Source organism: Argiope bruennichi, chromosome 9 (genome assembly GCF_947563725.1).
Source record: "Argiope bruennichi chromosome 9, qqArgBrue1.1, whole genome shotgun sequence".
NCBI classification, from domain to species: domain Eukaryota; kingdom Metazoa; phylum Arthropoda; class Arachnida; order Araneae; family Araneidae; genus Argiope; species Argiope bruennichi.
This window is the reverse complement of record NC_079159.1, coordinates 34,327,845-34,352,441: the sequence shown is the minus strand read 5'-3', so window position 1 is coordinate 34,352,441 and position 24,597 is coordinate 34,327,845. Positions and strand designations below refer to the sequence as shown.

At 30.0% G+C, this 24,597-nt stretch overlaps 1 protein-coding gene across 4 annotated transcripts in view; it reads left to right on the top strand.

Moving 5' to 3' along the window:
• The window catches only part of LOC129983915 (intermembrane lipid transfer protein VPS13A-like), a 419,638-nt gene that overhangs the window by 195,293 nt on the left and 199,748 nt on the right, over window positions 1-24,597 (top strand). For all 4 annotated transcript variants that reach the window (XM_056093621.1, XM_056093622.1, XM_056093619.1 and 1 more), the window contains exons 4-5: window positions 4,374-4,416; window positions 20,686-20,877. In XM_056093621.1, coding sequence (XP_055949596.1) covers window positions 4,374-4,416; window positions 20,686-20,877 — 235 coding nt within the window. The remainder of the gene's footprint in view (window positions 1-4,373; window positions 4,417-20,685; window positions 20,878-24,597) is intronic.

The following is a 24,597-nucleotide window of genomic DNA, read 5'->3' as shown; positions in this document are numbered from 1 at the left end:
TTTCTTATTATATATGTAAAATTAATAATTAAGTATATATAATAATTAAGATAATTTGAATAAATTAGCTATAAAATTTTATACTAAAAGTATATTTTATAATTAGAATAATTTTATAAATTGATTTAAACTTTAAGCTAAGTTAAGCTTTCTATAAATTAAATATTTCAAATGATAAAAGAAAAAATCGGAAATTTCAATCTTACTTTATTTTAATTTAATGTCTGTCAGTTTCAACAAATTGGCTAAAAAAACAACAACAAAAAAAAAACGTACGATTTATTTATATGAAACGGGGGTAGGATCAAACAAAATTCAATCGCAAATTATTCTGAAGACGATAGTCTCGGGAAAAAATTATTCAGATTCATAATCTTCTATGATGACGGCTTCAAGTATTCTTCATGACGGAAATGTGTTCTAGAAACCGCCTTTTGGAAGGATTACTGTCAAAATAAAAATCGGATGAGGCATTAATCCTCATGATAATCTAATAAATAGATCTAGTAAAAAAGTCCATTAGTGATTACTTCTCAATGACTCTGTTTTTATGGCAAATTTAATGATATTACTAGTAAAATGGATAAAAATGGATCCCTCATCGATCTTCATATAAAATAATTCATAATCATTACATAATTCATTCTAAATATTGATTAATTACAAAATTTAATTAAATTTCATTTTTGATACTTTGATTTCATTTGAATATTTCACCACTTGTATTTTTTTAAAGATGCAATTTTTGATCGATTTTCCACTTATTTCCTGAAATTCTAGAGTTTTCAAACTTTGTATTTAAGTTACTTAGATAACTGTGCTCTATTTTAATATCTTCAGAATTTAATTATCGTCTAATTTAATTAAATTAAATTTTTATTACATGCTAGTGTCGCGATCTAGTAATATATTTCTGAAAAAAATTAATTTCATGATAGGGAAAAGAAAACTGTTATTAATTATTTTTACAAGAATTTTTTGAAGATAAGCTTCATTATGAAAATATTGCATATTAAAAAGAAAATGGTTATATCTTTTAATTCATGCTTTAAAAAATTTCAAAAAAACAACAACCTTGGTCTTTGTGCAAATGATCGACAGGTTAAATTACAAATTGTTTGCTAATTTAAATAAAATGTAAAAATTTTGGAAACAAGATTAATTATAGAAACTTTATATGCTAAAACTAAATTTACTTACAAATTTTCAATTTCCTTAACGTTTATATTTGTTCTTCATAGAAAATTACTATTAACAGTGAACCACAAGTTAAAGTGGTCCAGAATGGAATTTCTTCAACAATTAGCTCTCACACTGAGACTGAAAAAATAAACGTTCCCCTTTATTTATTGTAAATAATAAAAGAAAATAGCCCCTTATAGCCTTAACCATAATTAAATTTACAAAAATTTATTTAAATATATTTATTTCTGAAGTTTCTACAAAATTAATAAAATCTTGTTCTTCCAAAAATATTTTTGCTTCATAATAATAAAAGAAAATTATGAACTCGCCAGCACTTGCAGTTTATTGGATCCCAAACTCATGATGAAGCGGGTCCATAATTCAATAAATCTTTGGCATTTACCACGTCATTTATCAAAACTCGTCATCTACTAAAACCTCAAATTTTTTGAAGCATTTCTACAGGTTGTAAATCCGTTGTAAAGTATAATTCATGACTGAAATAGCCTAGATTTAGTCTTTTGAAATATATCGTATATTTTGTTAAAACTTCATCCATTATAAGACTGCTAAAACCTCAAATACATTCATTAAAGACTTTTTTTTAAATACTACATAATATGTTAAAACTTCATTCATCATGAGACCGCACGCTGGTGAGACCGCACGCTGGTAAAACCACAAATACATTCGCAAAAGATATACATTAGAGTGAAAATATAATTCATAATTAAGAAGTTGTAGCGTAGCGAGCGAAGGAAAAGTACCTATTTGCCGAATTTATAGAATTAGTTTATGAAGATAAAATGCTGATGCGTCTGTTATTTTTTTAAAGCCGAATATGACAAGAAAAACCAAAACAAAACAATACCGTTTCCATTTGCTAAACCACTAATGATAGTTTGTAGCTCAAACAGTAGCGTAGAGATTAGGGGATAAGAGGAACGAATAGATTCCCCGGTAGTAGTAGCCGCTACAAAATTAGAGTGTTCGTCACTTTTAAAAGAAAATTTTGATTAAGATCCAAAAAATTACTATTGTACATTCCTAATGTATCTTCATACTCTCGTGCACCATTAGAAGCAAGAATAATATGATTAGGGATTTAAAAAAAATGTAATCTGGTGGTCACCATTTTAACTAACTAATGTTACTAATACTGCCCAAGAAACCTTTCTTCTACAATAGCTAGGCTACATACTGGACATTTCAAAGGGATGAAGATCTCACGAATCAATATAAAATCCTATCCCATCTGCAAGTACTGTCCCCATTCGCAACTCACTCCAGATCATGTTTTTGACTGCCAGTCCATTATCGGTTCCCTCTTTCAACTTGGAGCATCCCCAATCGAAATCCTCCATAGCCATCGGGCTCCAGAACTTGCAGATCTTGTCACCAAGGCTTTTGGAGGACTCGAATCTTTTGCACTAGCACTGTATGCATAGACACGACAACAACAACAACACAATAACAATGTTATTAATGTTTTACTGACTACTGGGAGACAAAAAAAAATCACCCACATCGTCAATTGCAGCTTAAACTATGCAATTGGGGGTACACAATCATTTAATTAAGGATCGAATAACTATTAAGTCCCGTGCGTCACTTAGCCTATTAATCTGAAAGTTGTTGTCGTTCGTTAACAACTTCGTTGATTAATCTGAAAGTTAAAAAAAAAATTAGGGGCTATCGAGTCGGCACCATTGGTGCAAAAAAAAAAAAAAAAAAAATGTATGATTAGGGCTTATAAAAAATACCAGATACAAGGCATTATTCACAATGGATAAGTCTCTGATGAAGAGGGAACAAGAGGAAGGAATAGATGCCCAGGCATAAATCATAGGAGCCAGTACAAAATTCAGCACATTTGTCACTTTTAAACGAAAATTTTGATTACTCTCCTGAAAAATACTGCACAGCATTGCTATCGCACCTTAACCTAACTACGTCATTAGGCGCAAGAATCATATGATTAGGGATTTTTAAAAAAAATGCTATCTCGTGGTCACAATTTCAACTAGCTAATGCGTTATTGACGGCTGGGAGATAAAAAGGTCACTCTAAACTCCGATTGCAGCTAAACCTATGCCATTGGGCGAAAAGAATCCTCTGATTAAAGACTGAAAAAATGCCATGTCTCGTGCGTTATTTTGGCTAAACGCTTGTTAATTATTCCGAGAGAGAAAAAAATCATGCATCACCTCCGCTACTGGGTACAAAAAATTATATGATTAGGGGTAAAAAAAAAGTTCCATCTTAAAAGGCGCCAATACAGAAATTAACAAAATCCAAAAGAAGGAGAAGAAGCAAATAATCATACCACAACCGGGCGCCTCTGAGCCTAGCTATGCAGTCAGTCTAAAAAAATTATATAATGTTCCGAACGCGACTTAAACTTTTTAATCCATTACAAAAAAATATATATAGGAAATCTCTGCCTATATCGGATGATTTCTTTTAAATTTTTAGTTTTATCTCTATTTCTAATTAGACTACATCTTTTTTGGATGATTTTTTTTTGTATTTATTCTTTTGAAAAAACCTTAGAATATTTATAAACAGAGCATGGTTTTATATTGAATTATAATACCTACGAAGGCCTTAATTTTAATTTTTAGAAGTTTAAAAATATTATAATTCGTTGAGCCACGTCAGTTGAGGGGCAAAATTACCAGGCTTCAAAACCTCAAAACCATTCAGACGTTTCTTCCGATCATAAATTCGCAGAAAACCCGAGTTCGTGAGCTGGAAGAAACAGTGTTACTCTTCATTGAGCAGGCAGTAAGTTCCACTGGAAGACAAGAACGCGGCCAAGTTCAGTCCTTGCCAGCGTCCTTGCCTGAATCAGTCGCACGGACTGGTTCTCAATCGTTATTTTTTTCCCTCCCTTTTTACCTGGAGAATGCAGTCACTTAACCTACTTACCATTACACAACAACAGAACATGAAGTAGCCCCAGGTAAAAGTGGCCGGCATCCTTTCCCCAGGCCAGAACTAAGCCACTTTCTCTCACATTTTCTTTCGGACAAACACGTGGGATTGTATCTGCAGATGGATCTTCTTCCTCTTCTGGTTTCATGTGATTTATTTATTTATTTTTTGTATTTTTTTGCATATGCATTTTGTGGTTGGTTTCTCTCTCTTTTTTTATTTATTGGTATCTTTTTCTTTATCTATTGCAGGCCGGTTTTGATCTTCCCATTGAAGTGAAAGGAGGATGCATCGGTACGTATGACTTGTTTGACCGACTGAGTTTGATTGTCGGTTTTTCTTTTTGTTTCTAAACAGATCTTGGTGATTCTTAATGTATTTGAGTGGAATAATTCTGCGGATTTTTTTAATGGTTTCTGTTAAATTTACAGAGTAAGAACTGCAGTAAAATGTTCTAAAACGTTTTGCAAAATAGCTGAAAAGATAATGCAAAATAGTTTGGAGTATAATATAAATTCTGAAACGCAGCATTTACTCGATAAGACATTTCAAGGTTTGTGAGCTCTTGAAAATTGAAAGCTCACAAATCTTTATTATGCTTTCATTTATTCTCTACACAATAAATAGCTAAAAGAATCTGTCGCAAAATAGGGACTTTGACACTTGGAACCGTAATCGGATGAAAACGATGCCATATGCCTCCTTTTTCTTTCTAATTATACACTAACTCTCAAGTGGGAAACAGTGTTGATTTGTTGCTAATTGTTTAAAGAATGCTATTTGAATCCATTAGATTCAAAAGGCATTTTTTAATGCCAATAGATTCAAAAGGCACCTTTCGATGCCAATAGATTCAAAAGGCACTTTTCGATGCCAATAGATTCAAAAGGCACTTTTCGATGCCAATAGATTCAAAAGGCACTTTTCGATGCCAATAGATTCAAAAGGCACTTTTCGATGCCAATAGATTCAAAAGGCACTTTTCGATGCCAATAGATTCAAAAGGCACTTTTCGATGCCAATAGATTCAAAAGGCACTTTTCGATGCCAATAGATTCAAAAGGCACTTTTCGATGCCAATAGATTCAAAAGGCACTTTTTGAGACAATAGATTCAAAAGGCACTTTTTGATCCAATTGATTTCAAGAATATTTGAAACCCGTTTATAATATAGAAAATGGATTTTAACTTCAATCATTATATCCGGAAGGTGAACCATTCGGTCACCATGGCTTAACTATATATTTTTCGTTTTTGAAGTTAACTGTGCGTCTTTGGTATTAATAGCATTAATTCATTAATGTTAACTAACTTTGATAAACTACTACATCTTATCACATCAAATCAGAATATATTTATGAATAAAATACTATACTTTCGCAATAAATATAAAGCATTCTAATTGGTTAGTTACACACGCAAAGTATAGTAAATACATGGCAAAATCGATTCCGTTTTTGAGTCTAGGGGCTGTGCCAAAGTTTTATTTTGCAATATCTCTAAAAAAGGAGGAGTGGGGGGGGGGCACCGATGCTCTATTTAAACTTCATAAGATTTAAAATGAAAGAAAACTAGCTAAATTAGTACAATGATAGGGACTGGATGACCCTGAAGTGGTTTTAACCATAGAGAGTGTATAACAGCAGACTAGTGTTTTTAAGTAGACGAGCGTTGATGACTACCGTTGAACCGTTTTATTTAGGAGTCATGAACTTTTGGCGAAATTGGCGAAATCTGTAACAAAATAATGGGTTTGTGGATTCTATCATTTTTTTATCATAAGGAATATACTGTACTATCAAGTAGTTCAAATTTTCTCTTGAAATTATGATATGGTTACGTGGAGACTGGCGACCATTGATTTCATATTGAAGGGCCATGAGTTTTCATTTAAAATAAATATTGACGAAATCAAAACATTGCATGCTATTGGGGGACTGATTCTTGCGATTTTCTAATTGTTTTAAATATATAAATTATGACTGTAATTATATATTTATTTTGTGACAGAGAAGACGCACTCGTGATAAAAGCATGCAATATCTAAAAAAAGTTATATTTTGTGAAATTCATATCTTTTAGAGACGATACAAAATAATTCATTATAAATTAAACTAATAAGAAAACCATACAGTATACAAAAATAAATAATAATTTTATACAAATTTAAACATGTATGCATGTAGGGTGTCTCAAAAACCTTGACCGCGGCTTTTATTCCTTAAATATTGATTACAGACATATATTGTAAATTACAAAATTGAGTAAAAAAAGGTGCAAAATGTTATGAAATCGATTAAAATTTTTAGAGGATTAAACTTTAAAAAATACAAAATTTAAATTTTTATACGGTTTCCGTACATTTTAACCGTACTCCACTGAGTAAAATGTGCCCCATCTTTTAATAAGGTCATGTACAAAATTTCAGAATTTTATCATGAAAACTGTCAAAGATATGTTGTGAAGGGTTAGTCACAAATTAAAATGCAAATGTTTACAGCTTCAGTGCAGATGACGCGACGCAGGAATGCATCCTAAGTAAATAAAATATGCTTGATATCTTTAGTTTTAAATACAAATTTTAAAATATATGCTTCCTGAAAAATACTTTGAAATTTTATATAATGAATTACAGAATATATCTTAAACATAGCACAGTCAATGAACTTGTAAAACAACTTATGTAATCTTTCCTTTAAGTAATCTTTCCTTAGGTAATCTTTCCTTTATGTAATCTTTTGCTTTAAGTTATGTAATCTTTCCTTTTAAAATACTATTTCTACAAATTTTTAATACTTTTGAACCAATAAATAGTGAAATTATTATTTATTTATTCAATCTTTACTTTCTTTGTTAATTTGTGTACGACCCCTAAAACACAAACATCCGATTTGATTTTCCCTCTTTGAGAACTCCTATCCAAGCATCGAAAAGTGGCTTAAGTCAATATTTATGTAGTTTCATATCTTTGAGACTTTTTGTGATAAATTACTGAAATTTTGTACATGACCTTATTAGGGGATGGGGAACATTTTACTCACTGGGAATTTTTTTTGTACGGAGTCCGTATAAAAATTTAAATTTTGCATTTTTTTAAAGTTTAATCCCTTTAATCGATTTCATAACATTTTGCACCTTTTCTTACGCAACTTTGTAATTTACAGTGTTTGTCTATGATCAATATTTAAGGAATAAAAGCCGCGGACAAGGTTTTTGAGACACCCTGTGTAACGCAGGTATTTTCATTTTTCTTGAAAACTCGTATCTATTTTATTTATAGATATCCCATGCAATATCTGTAACATTTATATTCTAGAAAACTCAGATCTACTTTAACATCTGCAAAAGAACGATGCAAAATGACTCATTATAAATTAAACTAATTATAAAATCGTACAATACACAAGCATTTATACATAACTCAGGCATTTGCACTTTTCTTATCAATAGTAATTCAACAAACGAAAACTTGTTTCATGGCCTTGAAAAGAAAATTCCGATGCCTCATTTGAAAGATGAATCAAATGATATGCTAAGAATTTCAGTAGGAATAATTTTAAAACGGAATTCAATTTACACGAGGCTAAAGGATCTCATCTCGTTAGATACGCATAATAAATATTCGGTGAAATCAAACGAACACGGTATCTCTTCGATTCTATTTAGATAAACATTTAACAATAACAATTCTTTTGATAACAATTCTTTTTTAATAAATTTCATAAGGATTATTTTTTGATAAATTTGATAATTCTTTTTTAATAAATTTTATAAAGATTATTTTTGATAAATTTGATAAAAATTCTTTTTTAATAAAATTCATAAAGATTTTTTTGATAAATTTGCCAACAATTCTTTTTTGAATAAATTGTATAAAAATTATTTGTCGATAAATTTGATAATTCTTTTTTAATAAAATTCACGAAGAGTTTTTCTTGATAAATTTGATAACAATCCTTTTTTGATAAATTTTATAATTTTTTGATTAATTTAATAATGGTAAATTATTGATAATTTTTTAAATAAAAACATAGAAAAATACATAAAATATTTATTCTATCTAGGAAATTAACTTCATTGAAACCCTTTATTCAATGACAGCTTAGGTTAACTGTACGAGAAGACATAGTATATCAGTACGTTTAGTCAAATAGTCATGGACAGAATAATAGTCATGTCACTAATAGTTCATCTCCATAGTAATTGATGTCCTACATTGATGATATATTGACCTGATAAAATATCCATGAAATAACTAATTTTTACAGAGTATATTATTTGAAATACTTGTTTAAAGTCACTTGCAGCGCCAGTCACCTTACAGTGACAAATGGGAAAAAAACCCCCTTCAAATCAGACTAAGTTTTTCTGTGCGAGCTGGACTGCGATATAAATGCTCCTTTAGTAAGCAGGAGATGAAATCCTCTAATTTAGGATTATTTTTCATAGTTAATTCCTATTAAGTGAGGATATGATTTAATAGTGCAATTTTGTAATACACTTAATAATTTAGCTTGCATTAACCAAATCGTAATTTATATATCTTTGTTGAGTTTTGCAATAAATTGTTTAAAAATGAATACAGCCCACTTCATTTATTCTGTTAGAGATAGTCTTAGTAACTAACTTCTCGTATATTAATACCTTATAATGAAGATGAAAACTGTTTAACCCCCTAAAGTTTCTGGTCGAATCGTCTTTTCGACTTTCGAGTTCAATTTAAATGCTTATAATTTAGGTTTTTATGTATAATATTATATGTATCTAAATGTTGAAGGAATAAAATATTCTTAAGATGTCAGAGATTAGATTAAATATAAGAAAAAGTTTGATTCATTCACTTCTTAAGCCAATTGTTCGGACCTTAATTATAATGATCTAAGATGTTAGATATAAATGGGTGCCTAAAGGGTTAATTTTTAAAAATCTCTTATGTTAAAAAAAATACCAGTAATCCATAGTTTCCTACTTATTAGCTGTATGCATATATTTGATATGACACTTTATAAAATATTATACCAGTCGCCTTTGGCGACTGGACTGTTTACCCCGTTTAAGGGCTTTCCTTGCTGTTAAACCATTAATCGCGAATAATACGAATATAACTTAACAGACTTATAAGCTGATATATACACTATAAGTGATACAAAAATTATATATAATTCATTAACTCAACTATTCTTAATTGTAACAATAGAACAGGAGGTGAAATCCAATTAGATTACGAAAAAAAAAGCGTTAAGAAGTTAAATTATTAATATGAAATCCATTTACTAAAAAAAATTTACCATGTTATTTGACGAGACGGAAAAATATGAATTCAGTGGTATCAGTCTCGCAATAAGGTATTAATTAACTACAAATATAATTCTAGAAACTCCTTAATTAGAACTTGCCAACCTATTTCCTTTTTCTGTTCCTTTCTATGAATTTAACTGATTCCAAAGCAGAATTAAAATCTACTTTTCATTAAAACGTACTTCAACAATTCCCAATTAACGCTTGAACCAAAGCCTGTAATAGTTAATAAAACAGCGCAACTAATCTTTGTTACTTATTAAAAAAATAACCGTTCACACTTGAAGAGTTTTTTTTCTTCTGTTTAGAGAGAAACAGAGCTTCACTGACTAATTAGCCGGAAGTAATTTTATTTTGGAAAAACATCACATAGAACAGTTCTGAGGTATTTAACCGTTTTTAGTGAACTGACCGCCACAATGATATTGCTAATTAAATAATCAGGCAGTCGTTTTCTTTTCACTTTCTGTCTTTCTTTTTTTTTCTTCTTTTTTTTACAAAAAACTAAAAACGTTGACCTAGTTTCTGATATGCTAGGTCCATAAAATTGATTTATAAGAATATTTGATAGTTGGCACTAATGATTTCAAATACTTGAAAGTATCGAAGGGGAAAAATTGCTATAGACATACATATTGTGTGAAATTGACCTAAGAATGTAAGATATAAATCATTTGCTTATTTTCTAATATACTAGGTAAATAAAACTGATTTTTAAGAATATTTAAAGAAGGGTTTACATTCAGCCAACTGCTATCTATTCAGTATACCATGCACGCGCAGAAACTGTATAGTAGCGAATACTAGTCCCATCGAGACAATTACTTGCTCTTTCAGCGTATGCGTAATCTTCCTTCTGCGCATGCCTGGTCTTATTAGAATCTAATAATTGGCTGCATGTAAACCCAACTTAAATGTAAATATTGATTATTCAAATACATTTTAAATATCAAAGAATAAAGTGAATTTAGAGGAATTTATATTGTATAAATTTGTCCTAAAAATGGAAAACTTTTTTAAAAAAACTGACATAATTTTTAAAATACTAGGCCCACAAAACTGACCAATAAGATGTATTTATCTATATGTAAACACTGATAATTTCATATGCATTTTAAGCATCGAAGGAAAAAAATCTAAATATTGTAGAAATTTATTAAAGGAATGGGAAACTTGTTTTGATACACTACGTTTTGATACGTTTGAACTTGTTTTTGATACACTACGTTCACAAAGCTGATCTATAATAATATTTGACGTAAACAAAAATAATTTTAAATGCGTTTTAAATATCGAGGGAAAAAAACCCAGATAAACTCGTACTATACAATTTTTTTTTAAGAACGGAAATTTTAAAATGATGACCTAGTTTCTAATGCACTATGCTCATAAAGTTGAGCTATAAAAGTACTTAACACTTAACACCACACTGCACCTCCGTTTCTAGAGCTCATGTGGCCCCTTTCCGGTTATGTATAGATGTAGGTGGACTTTATTAAACACAATAAAAATTACATCCATAAAAATACTTGAACTTATACGCTAATAATTTCAAAAGGCTTTCAATTTAATTTTAAATATTTAAAAGAAAGAAATTCATGTTGTGCAAATGTGACCAAAAATAAAATGGCAAACTTAAAACTTTGATCTAGTTTTTGATAATCTATGTCCATAAAACTGACCTATAAATGTGCATGAAGTAAAACCCCGATAATTTCAATTATATTTTTTCTAAGATTCAGTTTTTTTTAAGAAAACCGCGTCGTATGAATTTGTCCAAGGATTTAAGTATAAAATGAAGACTGAAAAGCCGTAATATGGATGAAAATATTTTACTGTTAGTAAAAGAATTCAGTCATTCTCACATCATATAGGACAAATATGCCATTCTGTTTAAGAATTAAAAAACTAAACAAGCACCACAGGAAGAAAATAAAGTTAGAAAACTCTGCTATGTTTGTTTTTGAAGAAATACTATTATTAAAAAAATGAATTAAATGTAAAATCGAAATGACTTCTATAAATGATTTCAGGATTAGTTGAGTGATTTGCATTGTAAGCTAACCTAAGCCCGTAAGATTATTAATAAAGACTTCTTTGATTTATAAATAAATATTTATAAGTTAAGATTTATAAATAAAGTGGTATTCAGAAGTAAAAAGGATAATCAAAATTAAAAGAAAAATAAAATTGCAACCGCTGGTAAACGGGGGGAAAAAATGGAAATTTCCTCAATGTTTTTCGATATTCTTTTAGTTTCAAAATGATACGGTATCTTTAAAATAAAGAAGCATCATATATGCATTTAAGAAAAATACTCAACTTTGACATCAAAAATCAGAAACATCAATATTTTATAATGCAAAAAAGTGACTTTAACCTGGAAACAAAACGGACAGTAAAATAGACATACGAATGAATAAAAAAAAATATATGCACACAAGAATGAATAAAATAAGCACTCAATAAAAATAATAGCAGAAGAGAAACAATTACAAATTCAAAGTTTTCTTTTTTAAAGCAAACGTCCTTAAAGCGTGTGACATTAAAATTTACAATGTCTCTTTATCAATCTGCTCAAAACAATGCTAATTAGTATCCATAAGTTGAACGGCCTTCTGGTCTACGTTTTTTCCCTTTCAAATAACGGCTGGTATTTTGTCACGTTTTGCACCGTTTCAGTAATAATAGTTTTCATTTCTAATGACTATCTGTCCTGCCTAGTTGAAACTGACTTCAGGGGATATTTAAACTGACAAAATGCTTTTATGATCCAAATTGGCGTGTAATTCTGAGGCCAAAAACATTAACCAACAAATTCTAACCACAAAATGTTAAAAATGATGTCAGCTAGAGATATTTAACTGAAAATCGCATTAGAAATTTGAAACATGAAGAAAATAATATTGTACCATTAAACTGAAACTTTGTATTAATTTGAAATGTCCCGAAGAGGTCAAAGCATAGAATATAATAGAATTGGTTTATTTGAGATTAAAATGTGGAGATTTATTAGAATTTGCAGACCGAATTTCCTGAGCTGATTCAGTAATAAAAGTTTTCATTTATAATGGCTGTCTGTCCTACCTCGTTAAAGCTAATGGAGGGGGGGGGGGTATTTTAGTTAACAAAATGCCTTTATGATTGAAATGAGGACATAAGTCTGAGGACAAAAACATTGACCGACAAATTCTAACTACAAGATGACAAAATTGATGTCAATTAGAGAGACCTAGCTGAAAATTAAATTATAAATTTGAAATATAATGAAGAAAAGGCATTGTATCATTGAAACAAAACTTTGTATTACTTTGAAACGTTTCAAAGAGGTCAAAAGAAAAACAAGTTTCAAAACAAATTTCATTTTTTTAAGTCGTTGAATTTTTGAACGGTCATGTTTACATGCGTGCAAAAATAAACTGCAACACGTATCTTAAATTTAAAATACACAATTTGAAATTTCTGAAAAATCTTCTCTTTTGATGAAATGAAATTAAGCACCAAATTTCACTTATTTAAGTTATTATGAGCTATCGCTTTTACATGTATTCAAAAGTATAGATAGACAGAGATTAACCCTTTGGTAGATTTGATTAAAATTTTTTTAAGAATCGACATTCAGATGCTAAATTTCTGTGCTAGATTTCATTAATTTCTTTACGTTTTACTCGGACAGACAAATTGGATTTCATTTAAAATTTGACAAATGTTTATAAATTCGGTGTTAATTCTTCATACTAAACCTTAAAGTATATTAAATAGGACCACAGCTCTAAACCTTTTTGAGGTTTCGTGGTCACAAATGGACTGAGCGGCAGATAGACGATTATAATTCCCAAAGCTTGTTTTCCAGATTTAAGAACTGAAATGTGGAGATTCACCAAAGTTTCTAGTTGGATTTTTCTCACTATTACAATACTTTTTTTCCGTATGCTTTATATAAGAGAAGTTTTGAAAATTATCACTTGAAGCCATAAATGAAAGATTACATGGTTATATAATAAAAATACCATTAGTCAATCTTTCAGAAAAAAAAAATGAATGAAAAATGAATAAAAATTATAATTATTTATATTCTGATAAAAATAATGTCGCTACATGATGATATTTTAGAATTAATTCGTCGTTATTATTTTTTAATCTATTTTTGATTATAACAATTTGAGCAACGAGTTGTGATTTTTGATATTTATGCTTCTTTTTAGCAGCAATGCGGAAAAAATGCATCGAAAGCTAGTTCAAGTTCGACTAACTAGTTCAAAGTTCAAGATCGACTTCAATCTAAATTCAAATATTTTTAATTCTTAATTATTTTTAATTTTTAATATTTGAAATACTTTTAATAAAAACAAATGTAATTAGTTTCCTTGCTTGGCAACTCTGCTTGGCCGAACTATCAATTCCAATCCTACAATCTCTAATTTTAGTCGGAGGTGGTCACCTAATGTTTTTCAATTTTTCGGCATATCATTAAAAAGTGTTGTTCGGTTTTGATATTCCTGTTACAGTTGTGTGTTCACGGCGGTGATAAATCGCAGGTGTATAATCTTTTATTTGTGGTATATAAATAGTGATTCCCTCCTCTCTCTAAACTATAGGCCACAAACATAGCATCCTTAATACAATAAAACACATGTATTAAATTAATGAAATGTATTATTGTAATATCTGCTTAAAAATATCATGAAAATTTTATTAAAATTAAAGATAAATTGTAAAAATGCCTCTGATGCCTCTGAAAACTATCAGTCCCAAAATTAAGTACCTTTAGTTCGTGTACTCTGTCCAACTTTCCTGCAAATCAGTAATCGTTTGAATATTAAAATATTTTTACTCCTAAGTTATTGAAAAGAAAATTTTAAATTTTGATTAATTTCTAATAAAAAATTATTGACTGATTTCCAGATTCGCAGACTTGGGAGCTGCCTAGGGCCACACGCAAGTCGATTATAAATAATATAAATCTAGTTGTTAAATAAATAAATTGATCAGAAATCTAATTTTTTTTTTAGTTATCAGGACTACAAAATGTGTTGCCAAATAATCAATAAAATAAATAAAGTAAATATAAATGATTAATTTTTTATAATATACTGGAATATTAATTATTAAGTGGTTATTTTTCCATAAACTCAAGCCCTGAAAAATTATAAATTTTTATGTAAAATTTATTTGAAGTTAAGTATTTAATTATAAATTAGCATAATTAAATTATCTTTTTAAATATAAGAAGCCTTATTAAGCCTTATTAATAATTGTTTATTTTTTTCAAAGAATTTTATCACTTTAGTCATATTTTGAATGATAAATTATTTATTGAAAAATAAATAAATTAAAACATAAATATCTTCACAAACTTGCTATAATAAAAATTATAATAAATAAATAGTTAACTTGTTAATTAAATTAAAAATGTATGGAATTGTGAGAATTTTTTTTTAAAGGATGTCTTATAATATGAATTGCTCAAAATGTTTAAATTAACAGATACAAACCATGAACAGTTTTAAATTTCTAAAAAGCATTCTTATATAAGAATTTACAATTTGAAACGCACTTAATATTTACATTTCGTTGATATTTCTATTTATAAAGGAAGCTGTAACAATAGCCGACGAAAAGCAAGTTGAAACAAAATGAGGCAGAATGCTTACACCGAACTCGTTCTTACAAGGTCGTACAAGGTTAAATAAAAGTCGTTTGCGAGGCGGAGAATACAGCTGCTACGTGAGAGCAATCAAAGTGATCATCACATTTCGATTTCTGGCATTTTCGCTGCAAATGAGCCTTTTGTTGACATAATAGCAAGTTAGTTCATTTAACAGACTTGGCAATAAATGGAAGTCACTAATATTGCGAATTTCAAATAAATGTTTCTTTGTGTAGATTGCAGATTAAAATGATTGTGCTCTTCCAAATATTCACTATACTCTTTCATTTGCCTCATTTTTGAGCATCTCTCTTGTCTACAACCTTGGACATAAAAACTTCGGGCTTATTCACTTATTTTTTAAACGCCCTTCAATGATTCTTCAATGGCCCATTTATGAATGTTTTTTTTAATTTTATTTTTTCATTATTTTTAGTAACACAATGCAGAAATATGTTAACAAAGTTTCTTCAGAACTATTTTAACCGTTTTGAAAAATTACTCAGCGTGCTTTAGGTTTGATTATCCTCATAAAGGGACCGTTAAATAAGATTTAACGCCACTACATTTTTCTTTGACAAGTTGAATCACGTTTTGTGCTAGTGGGTCTTTTGCTGTAAGTATTTAAAAAGCTTACAGAAGAGTGCTTGTTAGCGTGGGACCAGCCGGTGAGGATTGATTAGAAGATCCAAGAAGATTTGATGTCTTTGTTTGACGTGATGAAATATGTCAGTGAAATTTCATGTTGTTGTTATTGTTTCTAATAGCACTTGTCATAGACAAGTCCACTGACTTTAGAAGTCAGTGATTTTAAGCCAAGGGTGCGTCTCTTGTTTTTTCAGTAGCGCCATCTAAGGTCAAGAGTACGACTTGGTTACACATACGTCACAACCCTTTTTACGGGGCGGACTTCATTCACTCATCCATCGTAATTCATCGCATTATCGCAATTAATGCATTATCGCAAGACCTGAATCAGAGAACGATCACCCCTGATCCAGTACCCGTAGTGGTATTACTCTCGAAATGTTATTTAATTTATTTGTTGCCGCTATGTAAATGGCTTTCACCCTTGCGGTACCCTGAAGTCTTTGAATAGGGTTGATTTGTCTTTATATTCTTTTCAGTAAACCAGTGGGGATTACACACACACACACACACACACACACACACACACACACACACACACACACACACACACACACACACACACACACACACACACACACACACACACACACACACACACACACACACACACACACACACACACACACACACACACACACACACACACACACACACAATTTTTTTTTACTTCAATTATATCAACTTTTCAAAAGATACGGTGTATTCTAATCTATTTTAAAAAAGAGTGCGATAGCAAATAAATAACAGGAAACGCTTGTCATTAAAAAAATTAATCACATGACAATAAAAAAAGAATGAACTTATGTATATATAAAGAAATGATTCATGCCTATCGGGCTTTCATTCGGTGGCATACTTTTTCATGTCTACAGATAAGATAACGAAAAGAAAAATTGTGTTATCTAAGTAATTAATACTGATTTACATATTAAACTTTATAGTTCCCATTCCGTTAATGTTATTCGTTTATTTATTCCACGAAAAATTTACCAACTTTTGCTTTTCCCTCATTTACAGGACGCATCCATTTAATGAATAGCTTATTATAAGTAATTTGCATAATATTTTTCTTTCTACCCTATCAATCATATGATTTTCATCTAGATTCTACTTTAATTATTGTCATTGCCATCCTACATCTTGTTTAGGTTAATGGGAGCGGCAAATGATGAGTGCAAATCCAAAAATATTTCCCTTGGGAAACGATGTTTTTCTTTTTTTTTTCATAGCAATAGTTATATATAGATGGGAAATAGTTGTACGCACAGCTATATACAGTGGAATCTAACTTACGAGCATAATTCGTTCCCAAATCTTACCAATAGCGCGAAACACTCGCTAAGCAAAATATATTTTTCTATAAGAATGCATATAAAAATAGAGCCATTCATTCCTTTTCGAAAAAAATATATTCAAACAAATTTATAATAATATTATTTATTAATGTTATAAACCATGCTTTTTTACAAGAAAATTATCTAAAGATATTTGTTTTGAGAAATGCTTTAAAATAAGGCGAAAAAGAGACACGGCAGAATAGTTAAATGAATTTGCAGTTCGCATAACTATTGCCTTATTAGATGAATACTTCTCAACGTAAGATGCAATATTATTTCTTGGTTAGAGCACATGCCTAATTTCAGTGAAGTTTATTGCTCTGTTAAGTCTAATATTTTCTACTCGGCAGCTTTTTTCTGTGATACAGAAAAGCTGCATATGTTTGTTTTGTAGTTTTAGCTATGTTTTACCACCAGGTCATCGATATCAATACTATCTGTCTCTAATCCCATAATCTTTGCTATAGACTCAATCTCGTCAATTAAGACTCTACAGACACTTGCTCAAATTCTTCGGAGTCGCGTTCGGCAACGCTATCTGGTCAAAGCCTTATTCTATGTAGATATAAGGGTTCTCTCCAAATAAGATTGATACAGACCAATACAGCATGTAACGTCATGGTGTATCATCTCCACTCGTTCTGTGAAACATCACTCGTTTAGTAAGTCAGCTTTTTACATTTTGTTTTGCTAGCTGTATCAATTACAGAACGATTTTATTCTCAAAATCACAATGTGAAACTTACCGATTTGTCTTTTATGGTTTGATGGTACAGATTTAACGTCTATAGTTGATACAGATTTAACACCTATAGTGTAAATACTTGCCAAATTTGAACCAAATTCAAGAAAAGTTTGATTATCAGTCTATCTGTACTTTACGAAACATGTTAAGAGCGAGAATTCAAAACTCAATGGTTTAAATATATCAAATTTAGCATGGAATTTTGTGACTACTAGTGCAGTTTTGTATTAAACTTTTGTTTCAATCGGTGTCTAAAACACAAATTCCTTTTTTAGATATTATTAATGCATGCTAGGGATTTATCGCCAAAAAAGTCGCCAAGAATAACACGATAGACTCAGTAAATATGCTAAATTCACTCCAAAAAATATTTTGTTAACTATTGTATGCTAATGCCATGCAAGGCGTTCTCTGGCATGACACATTTATTACAGCGCATGCGAGAAAGTTTTGGTGAAAGCACTCCCGTTGATTTTCTTTGTCAGTGGTCATATCTGTAAAGCCCTGTTGGAATTTAGCCCCAAAAAGGGCGTGCTGGAAATTCTGTGACAAATATTTCTGTATCTTTCACTTACTTTGATTCCTCGAGCAGTAATTCATCATTTGCACCAATTCCATTTTAAAATCGGATTTTAATCAAAAGATGTCAAAGTAGGGGAGCTTTCAAGAAGAATGATGCCTGTACTTTCTTTCTTTATTGTATAACTATAGAATTTTCTATTACCCTAATTAAACGAGAAATTCTGATGTCGGCATGTCGAAATGCGTAATCAAAAAAGAAAGAGAAAGTAGGCATTTTATATAATTAACAATTAACCTCCATTCAACAATACCTTGCACGCTATGATACGCTGTATCTTCGAATGAAAAACGAGTATATGTAACCTGAAAATAATTATCTAGGTCTATCAAATTTTGAAAAAGTAAAATAGCATTGCAACGATCTATATGGACAGAACAGTAAAGTTTTTAGCAAATATTTCTTATCTCAAGTTCCTTCTTAGCAGGTCATCGCTTTTCATTTGCTACATCATGTCATTCTTTGAATACCATCACGTTTGTACTTAAGGTTTCCGCTTGTTTTTTTTTCAATGTTTTTAGAGTCTACTTGGCATTTTTGAATAATTTTATTATAACTGATAGTATTTTGTTGTTCATCGTGTCCTTGATTACAACTTGAACAATTTCATCTCCCATTCCTTCACACTGTACATCAGAGCTCTTTCAAGATCGAAAATTAACATTGGTAATTTAGGTTTCTTATTTTTTCAATGTGTTTGGAGTGTACTTGGCGTCCATCGTTATGGATAATTTTTGTTATGACTGATTGTACTTTGCTGTTCATCATGTCCTTGATTACAACTAGGTCAATTTCATGATCCATTACTTCGCACTGTCCATCAGAGCTGTTCAAATACTTTAGGTTTCTTTTCGTTTTTTTTCTTCAATATTTTTGGAGCCTACTTGGTGTTTTGGTTCATCTTTATGAAGGATTTTATTATAATTGACAATACTTTGTTGTTCATCGTGTCCGTGATTACAACTTCGACAATTTCATCGTCCATTCCTTCACACTGTACATCAGATCTCCTTCAAGATAAAAAATTATCATTAATACTTTAGGTTTCCTCTTATTTTTTTTCAATGTGTTTCGAGTCTATTTGGGATCTTGGCCCATCGTTATGAATGCTTTTTATTATAACTGATCGTACTTCGATGTTCATCGTGTCCTTGATTACAACTTGAACAATTTCATCTCCCATTCCTTCACACTGTACATCAAGCTCTTTCAAGATAAAAAAAATTATTAACGTTGGTACTTTAGATTTCCAATAGTTTTTATCAGTGTTTTTGGAGTATACTTACTTTCTTGGTCCATCGTTATTAATACTTTTTATTATAACTCATCGTATTTTGCTGTTCATCGTGTCCTCGATTACAATTTTGACAATTTAGTCGTACATTGCTTCGCATTGTCATCAGCGCTCTTTCAAGATCAAAAATTAATGTTTGTACTTAAGGTTTCGTCTTGTTTTTTTTCAATGTTTCTGGAATCTAGTTGACTTTTTTGAATAATTTATATGAATGGTATGTGAATATATGAATACTGTTATATGAATGTTATGTGAATATATGAATACTGTTATATGAATTTTATGTGAATATATGAATACTGTTATATGAATTTTATGTGAATATATGAATGTTATGTGAATATATGAATGTTATGTGAATATATGAATTTTGTGTGAATATATGAATACTGTTATATGAATGTTATGTGAATATATGAATGTTATGTGAATATATGAATGTTATGTGAATATATGAATGTTATGTGAATATATGAATGTTATGTGAATATATGAATACTGTTATATGAATGTTATGAATAATTTTATTATAATTGACCGTGCATTTCTGTTCATCCTGTTCTTGATTACAACTTGGATAATTTCATCGTCCATTACTTCGCATTGTCCATCAGAGATCTTTCAAAATCTAAAATTGGCCAAATATTAATAATGACGTCTCATGGCACGGAACTTCCATCTTATATAGATGTATACCTTATAAATTGCGAAACAAAAACTTACAAAACGAAAATGAAATGTTGAATGGAATTTTCCCAATTAATGTTTGAATGAGTTTCCCAGTGAAATGTTGAATGGAATTTTCAAAATTAAGTCAAAACCAATATCGATAAGAACAGATTATCAAATAACTGATACTCTATTGTATATATGTGAGAGAATAGCATAATTCAATAAATTAAAACTGTAAGAGGAAGATAACATCTTTTCAACATTTATAAAGAAATTATTTATGTCGCTAGTTGAATCAAAAATATAATTCTTCTTCTTCTTTTTTTGTAATTCTAGGAAAAATTTCAATCGATATTCCATGGACTTCTCTATACTACGAACCAGTCCTCGTACACATCGAGGAAGTGTTGGTGTTGGCAGGTCCAACTGCAGACCGGAAGTATGACGCAGAAAGAGACAAGCGCCTGACTCGCGCACATAAGAATAGGAGACTTGAAGATGCAAGGCCACCGGATCCCGAAGCACCAGGTCAGTATTCTATTAGTATAATACAGTATATATATATATCTTAATTTATTTGAAATTTTAATTAATTTCCAACTTTTTATCTTAATTTAGCCCATATTAAATTCATTCTAAAATGTTCTCTTATTTCCTGATCCGATTCCACTTTTTTATTTAATTAATTCATCACGCTCTTCATAAAATTGTTGACTTCAGTAATTTCTCACACTCCAAACGAAGGAATAAAAATCCCTAGTGCTTACAACATTCTGTTAAAGATACTCAAAATTTCTTTTCTTAAATCGATACGTGCCAAAGAAAACGCTATAAAATTATCGTAGTAAAATTACTGAAGGGAAACATTTCGGTATCTTTTTTCTTGTACCACGATGTAGACAGACGCATCGCTTATTCTTTGTATGAGAATTATGCATCCCATGGTGAAAAAATCGAAGTAAAATTTCAAGTTTCTTCTATTCGGCTACGCGACTGCTAAAATATGTTCACATATATATACTATATAAACGTACTGAATATTAACTTTTCTAAGAAAATAAAATAATTTTCTTAAAAAAATTTTTTGTTCTATTTTGAATAAAGCAATTAGGATTCATTGTTCACATCATGGGTCTTTGTTTTCTATGAATGGACAATGCTCATGCCAATTATGAAATATGGTTCTATCTTTCAAAAAAGATGACTGTCGCCTCAGAATATACATTATATTTTAAATTCTCTTTTATTCGAAATTCTTTACGCACTTATAATATTGGTAAAATTCATGAATGAAAGAGCCATGAATATGCATTGCCTTTTTAACTTTAATGAACAAGAATATGCAACATTTTTTGCTGTAATAGTGCATTTATACGAAAAATGTGATATATTTTTTTCTGAAATCATATAACATGAGCGTTTCTAATTAAATTTTAATAATGTATAAGATTTGTCATATTTTTCTAATAACGATATTTTTTTTTTTTGAAATTCTTTTTCCTGCAGTAAAACAAAATAAAAATATTTAAATTTATTCTATTGTTATTGTTTATAAATTATTTATTCTTTGATTAACGATGTCCGACAGCCTTGTGTAAAGATTTGACATTTTTATAAATTTTTTTATGATACAAAAATCGATAGCATCAAAAATGTATGAATCAATATCAAGAAATCATATTTATACTTTACAATACCTTTAATGTTAATTTGAACCTTTACATATGAAAGCAATAACTATACATTTAATTATTTTTCGAAATACAAAAGAGTATTAATAGAAGAATAAAAGAAACGTTCCATTTTTAGATTGCAAAATAATGAAACATGAATTTAAATATTGATTCATTTTGCTTCACTATTTTTATTTTTTGTTAACGTTTAATTAGTGACATTTATAATGCTATATTCATTTCTGCCAAACGATTTTTAAACTTCTTCGTTTTTTTGTTTTATTCTAATTACTTTTCGAAATGGGATACGTTTATAATGAAAGAGGAAAAAATACTTTGGTGAATTCGACTTCATTATTTAAACTTGTTTTTATTAAATTTTAGTTTAGAGCATTTTTTGATGTTATATTCATTTTGACCAAACGAGTTTTAAACTTCTTTCTTTGTTAGTTTATTCTAATTACATTTCGAATCTAAGTATGTTTCGAATTTCAAGAGATTAATAATAAAAGAAGATTTTAAACATTGATGCATTCGATTTCATTATTGAGATTGTGCAATAAGTTAAACATCATCCAATTAATTTTTCTAAATTACTTGAGGAGATGGTGTCAGTCTCACGGAAGTAAAAGTCATTATGTAAATCGATTAATTGATCATTCTGGTGATATAAAAATATCGTATTGTCAACCAGTTCGCATAGTGTACGAAATTTGTTATCTCTAATGCATGAAGGAATAAAAAGATTAATTGCCGTAATCCATTGTTACAAACTTGAGGGACAAATTAAGTTAAATTGTGGTATAAATGGAATATAATAACTTATTACAAATACATTTCAAACTGACTGATTTTTTTTCATACCAATTGTATAGAAAGTAGTATTAAGTCTAATTAGCTTTGAATACGGTAATTAAAAAACACTATGAGTGAGACTGATGAAATTTGATATATAGAGTTCTGACCAAATTTTGAACGAAAACTTTTGAACGATTAAATTTTGACCGAAATCCCTTCAGGAGAAATCTATCTGCCTGGTCGTTCAAACACAAGTCAATTCGATAAAACGTAAAGGACTAGATTAATAAAATTTGATACGCATGTGTAGTATCTAAAATGTGTAGTGGTATCGAATTTAAAAGCAAATTTGGAAAAGGATTGAACGTCTGACATTCTTTAATTTTTCGCATGCATGTAAGCGTAGTACGCGATGACTTCAGGAGAAATCGATCTGCCTGGTCGTTCAAACACAAGTCAATTCGATAAAACGTAAAGGACTAGATTAATAAAATTTGATACGCATGTGTAGTATCTGAAATGTAGATTCTTATCGAATTTAAAAGCAAATTTGGAAAAGGATTGAACGTCTGACATTCTTTAATTTTTCGCATGCATGTAAGCGTAATACGCGATGACTTCAGGAGAAATCGATCTGCCTGGTCGTTCAAACACAAGTCAATTCGATAAAACGTAAAGGACTAGATTAATAAAATTTGATACGCATGTGTAGTATCTAAAATGTGTAGTGGTATCGAATTTAAAAGCAAATTTGGAAAAGGATTGAACGTCTGACATTCTTTAATTTTTCGCATGCATGTAAGCGTAGTACGCGATGACTTCAGGAGAAATCGATCTGCCTGGTCGTTCAAACACAAGTCAATTCGATAAAACGTAAAGGACTAGATTAATAAAATTTGATACGCATGTGTAGTATCTGAAATGTAGATTCTTATCGAATTTAAAAGCAAATTTGGAAAAGGATTGAACGTCTGACATTCTTTAATTTTTCGCATGCATGTAAGCGTAATACGCGATGACTTCAGGAGAAATCGATCTGCCTGGTCGTTCAAACACAAGTCAATTCGATAAAACGTAAAGGACTAGATTAATAAAATTTGATACGCATGTGTAGTATCTGAAATGTAGATTCTTATCGAATTTAAAAGCAAATTTGGAAAAGGATTGAACGTCTGACATTCTTTAATTTTTCGCATGCATGTAAGCGTAATACGCGATGACTTCAGGAGAAATCGATCTGCCTGGTCGTTCAAACACAAGTCAATTCGATAAAACGTAAAGGACTAGATTAATAAAATTTGATACGCATGTGTAGTATCTGAAATGTAGATTCTTATCGAATTTAAAAGCAAATTTGGAAAAGGATTGAACGTCTGACATTCTTTAATTTTTCGCATGCATGTAAGCGTAATACGCGATGACTTCAGGAGAAATCGATCTGCCTGGTCGTTCAAACACAAGTCAATTCGATAAAACGTAAAGGACTAGATTAATAAAATTTGATACGCATGTGTAGTATCTGAAATGTAGATTCTTATCGAATTTAAAAGCAAATTTGGAAAAGGATTGAACGTCTGACATTCTTTAATTTTTCGCATGCATGTAAGCGTAATACGCGATGACTTCAGGAGAAATCGATCTGCCTGGTCGTTCAAACACAAGTCAATTCGATAAAACGTAAAGGACTAGATTAATAAAATTTGATACGCATGTGTAGTATCTGAAATGTAGATTCTTATCGAATTTAAAAGCAAATTTGGAAAAGGATTGAACGTCT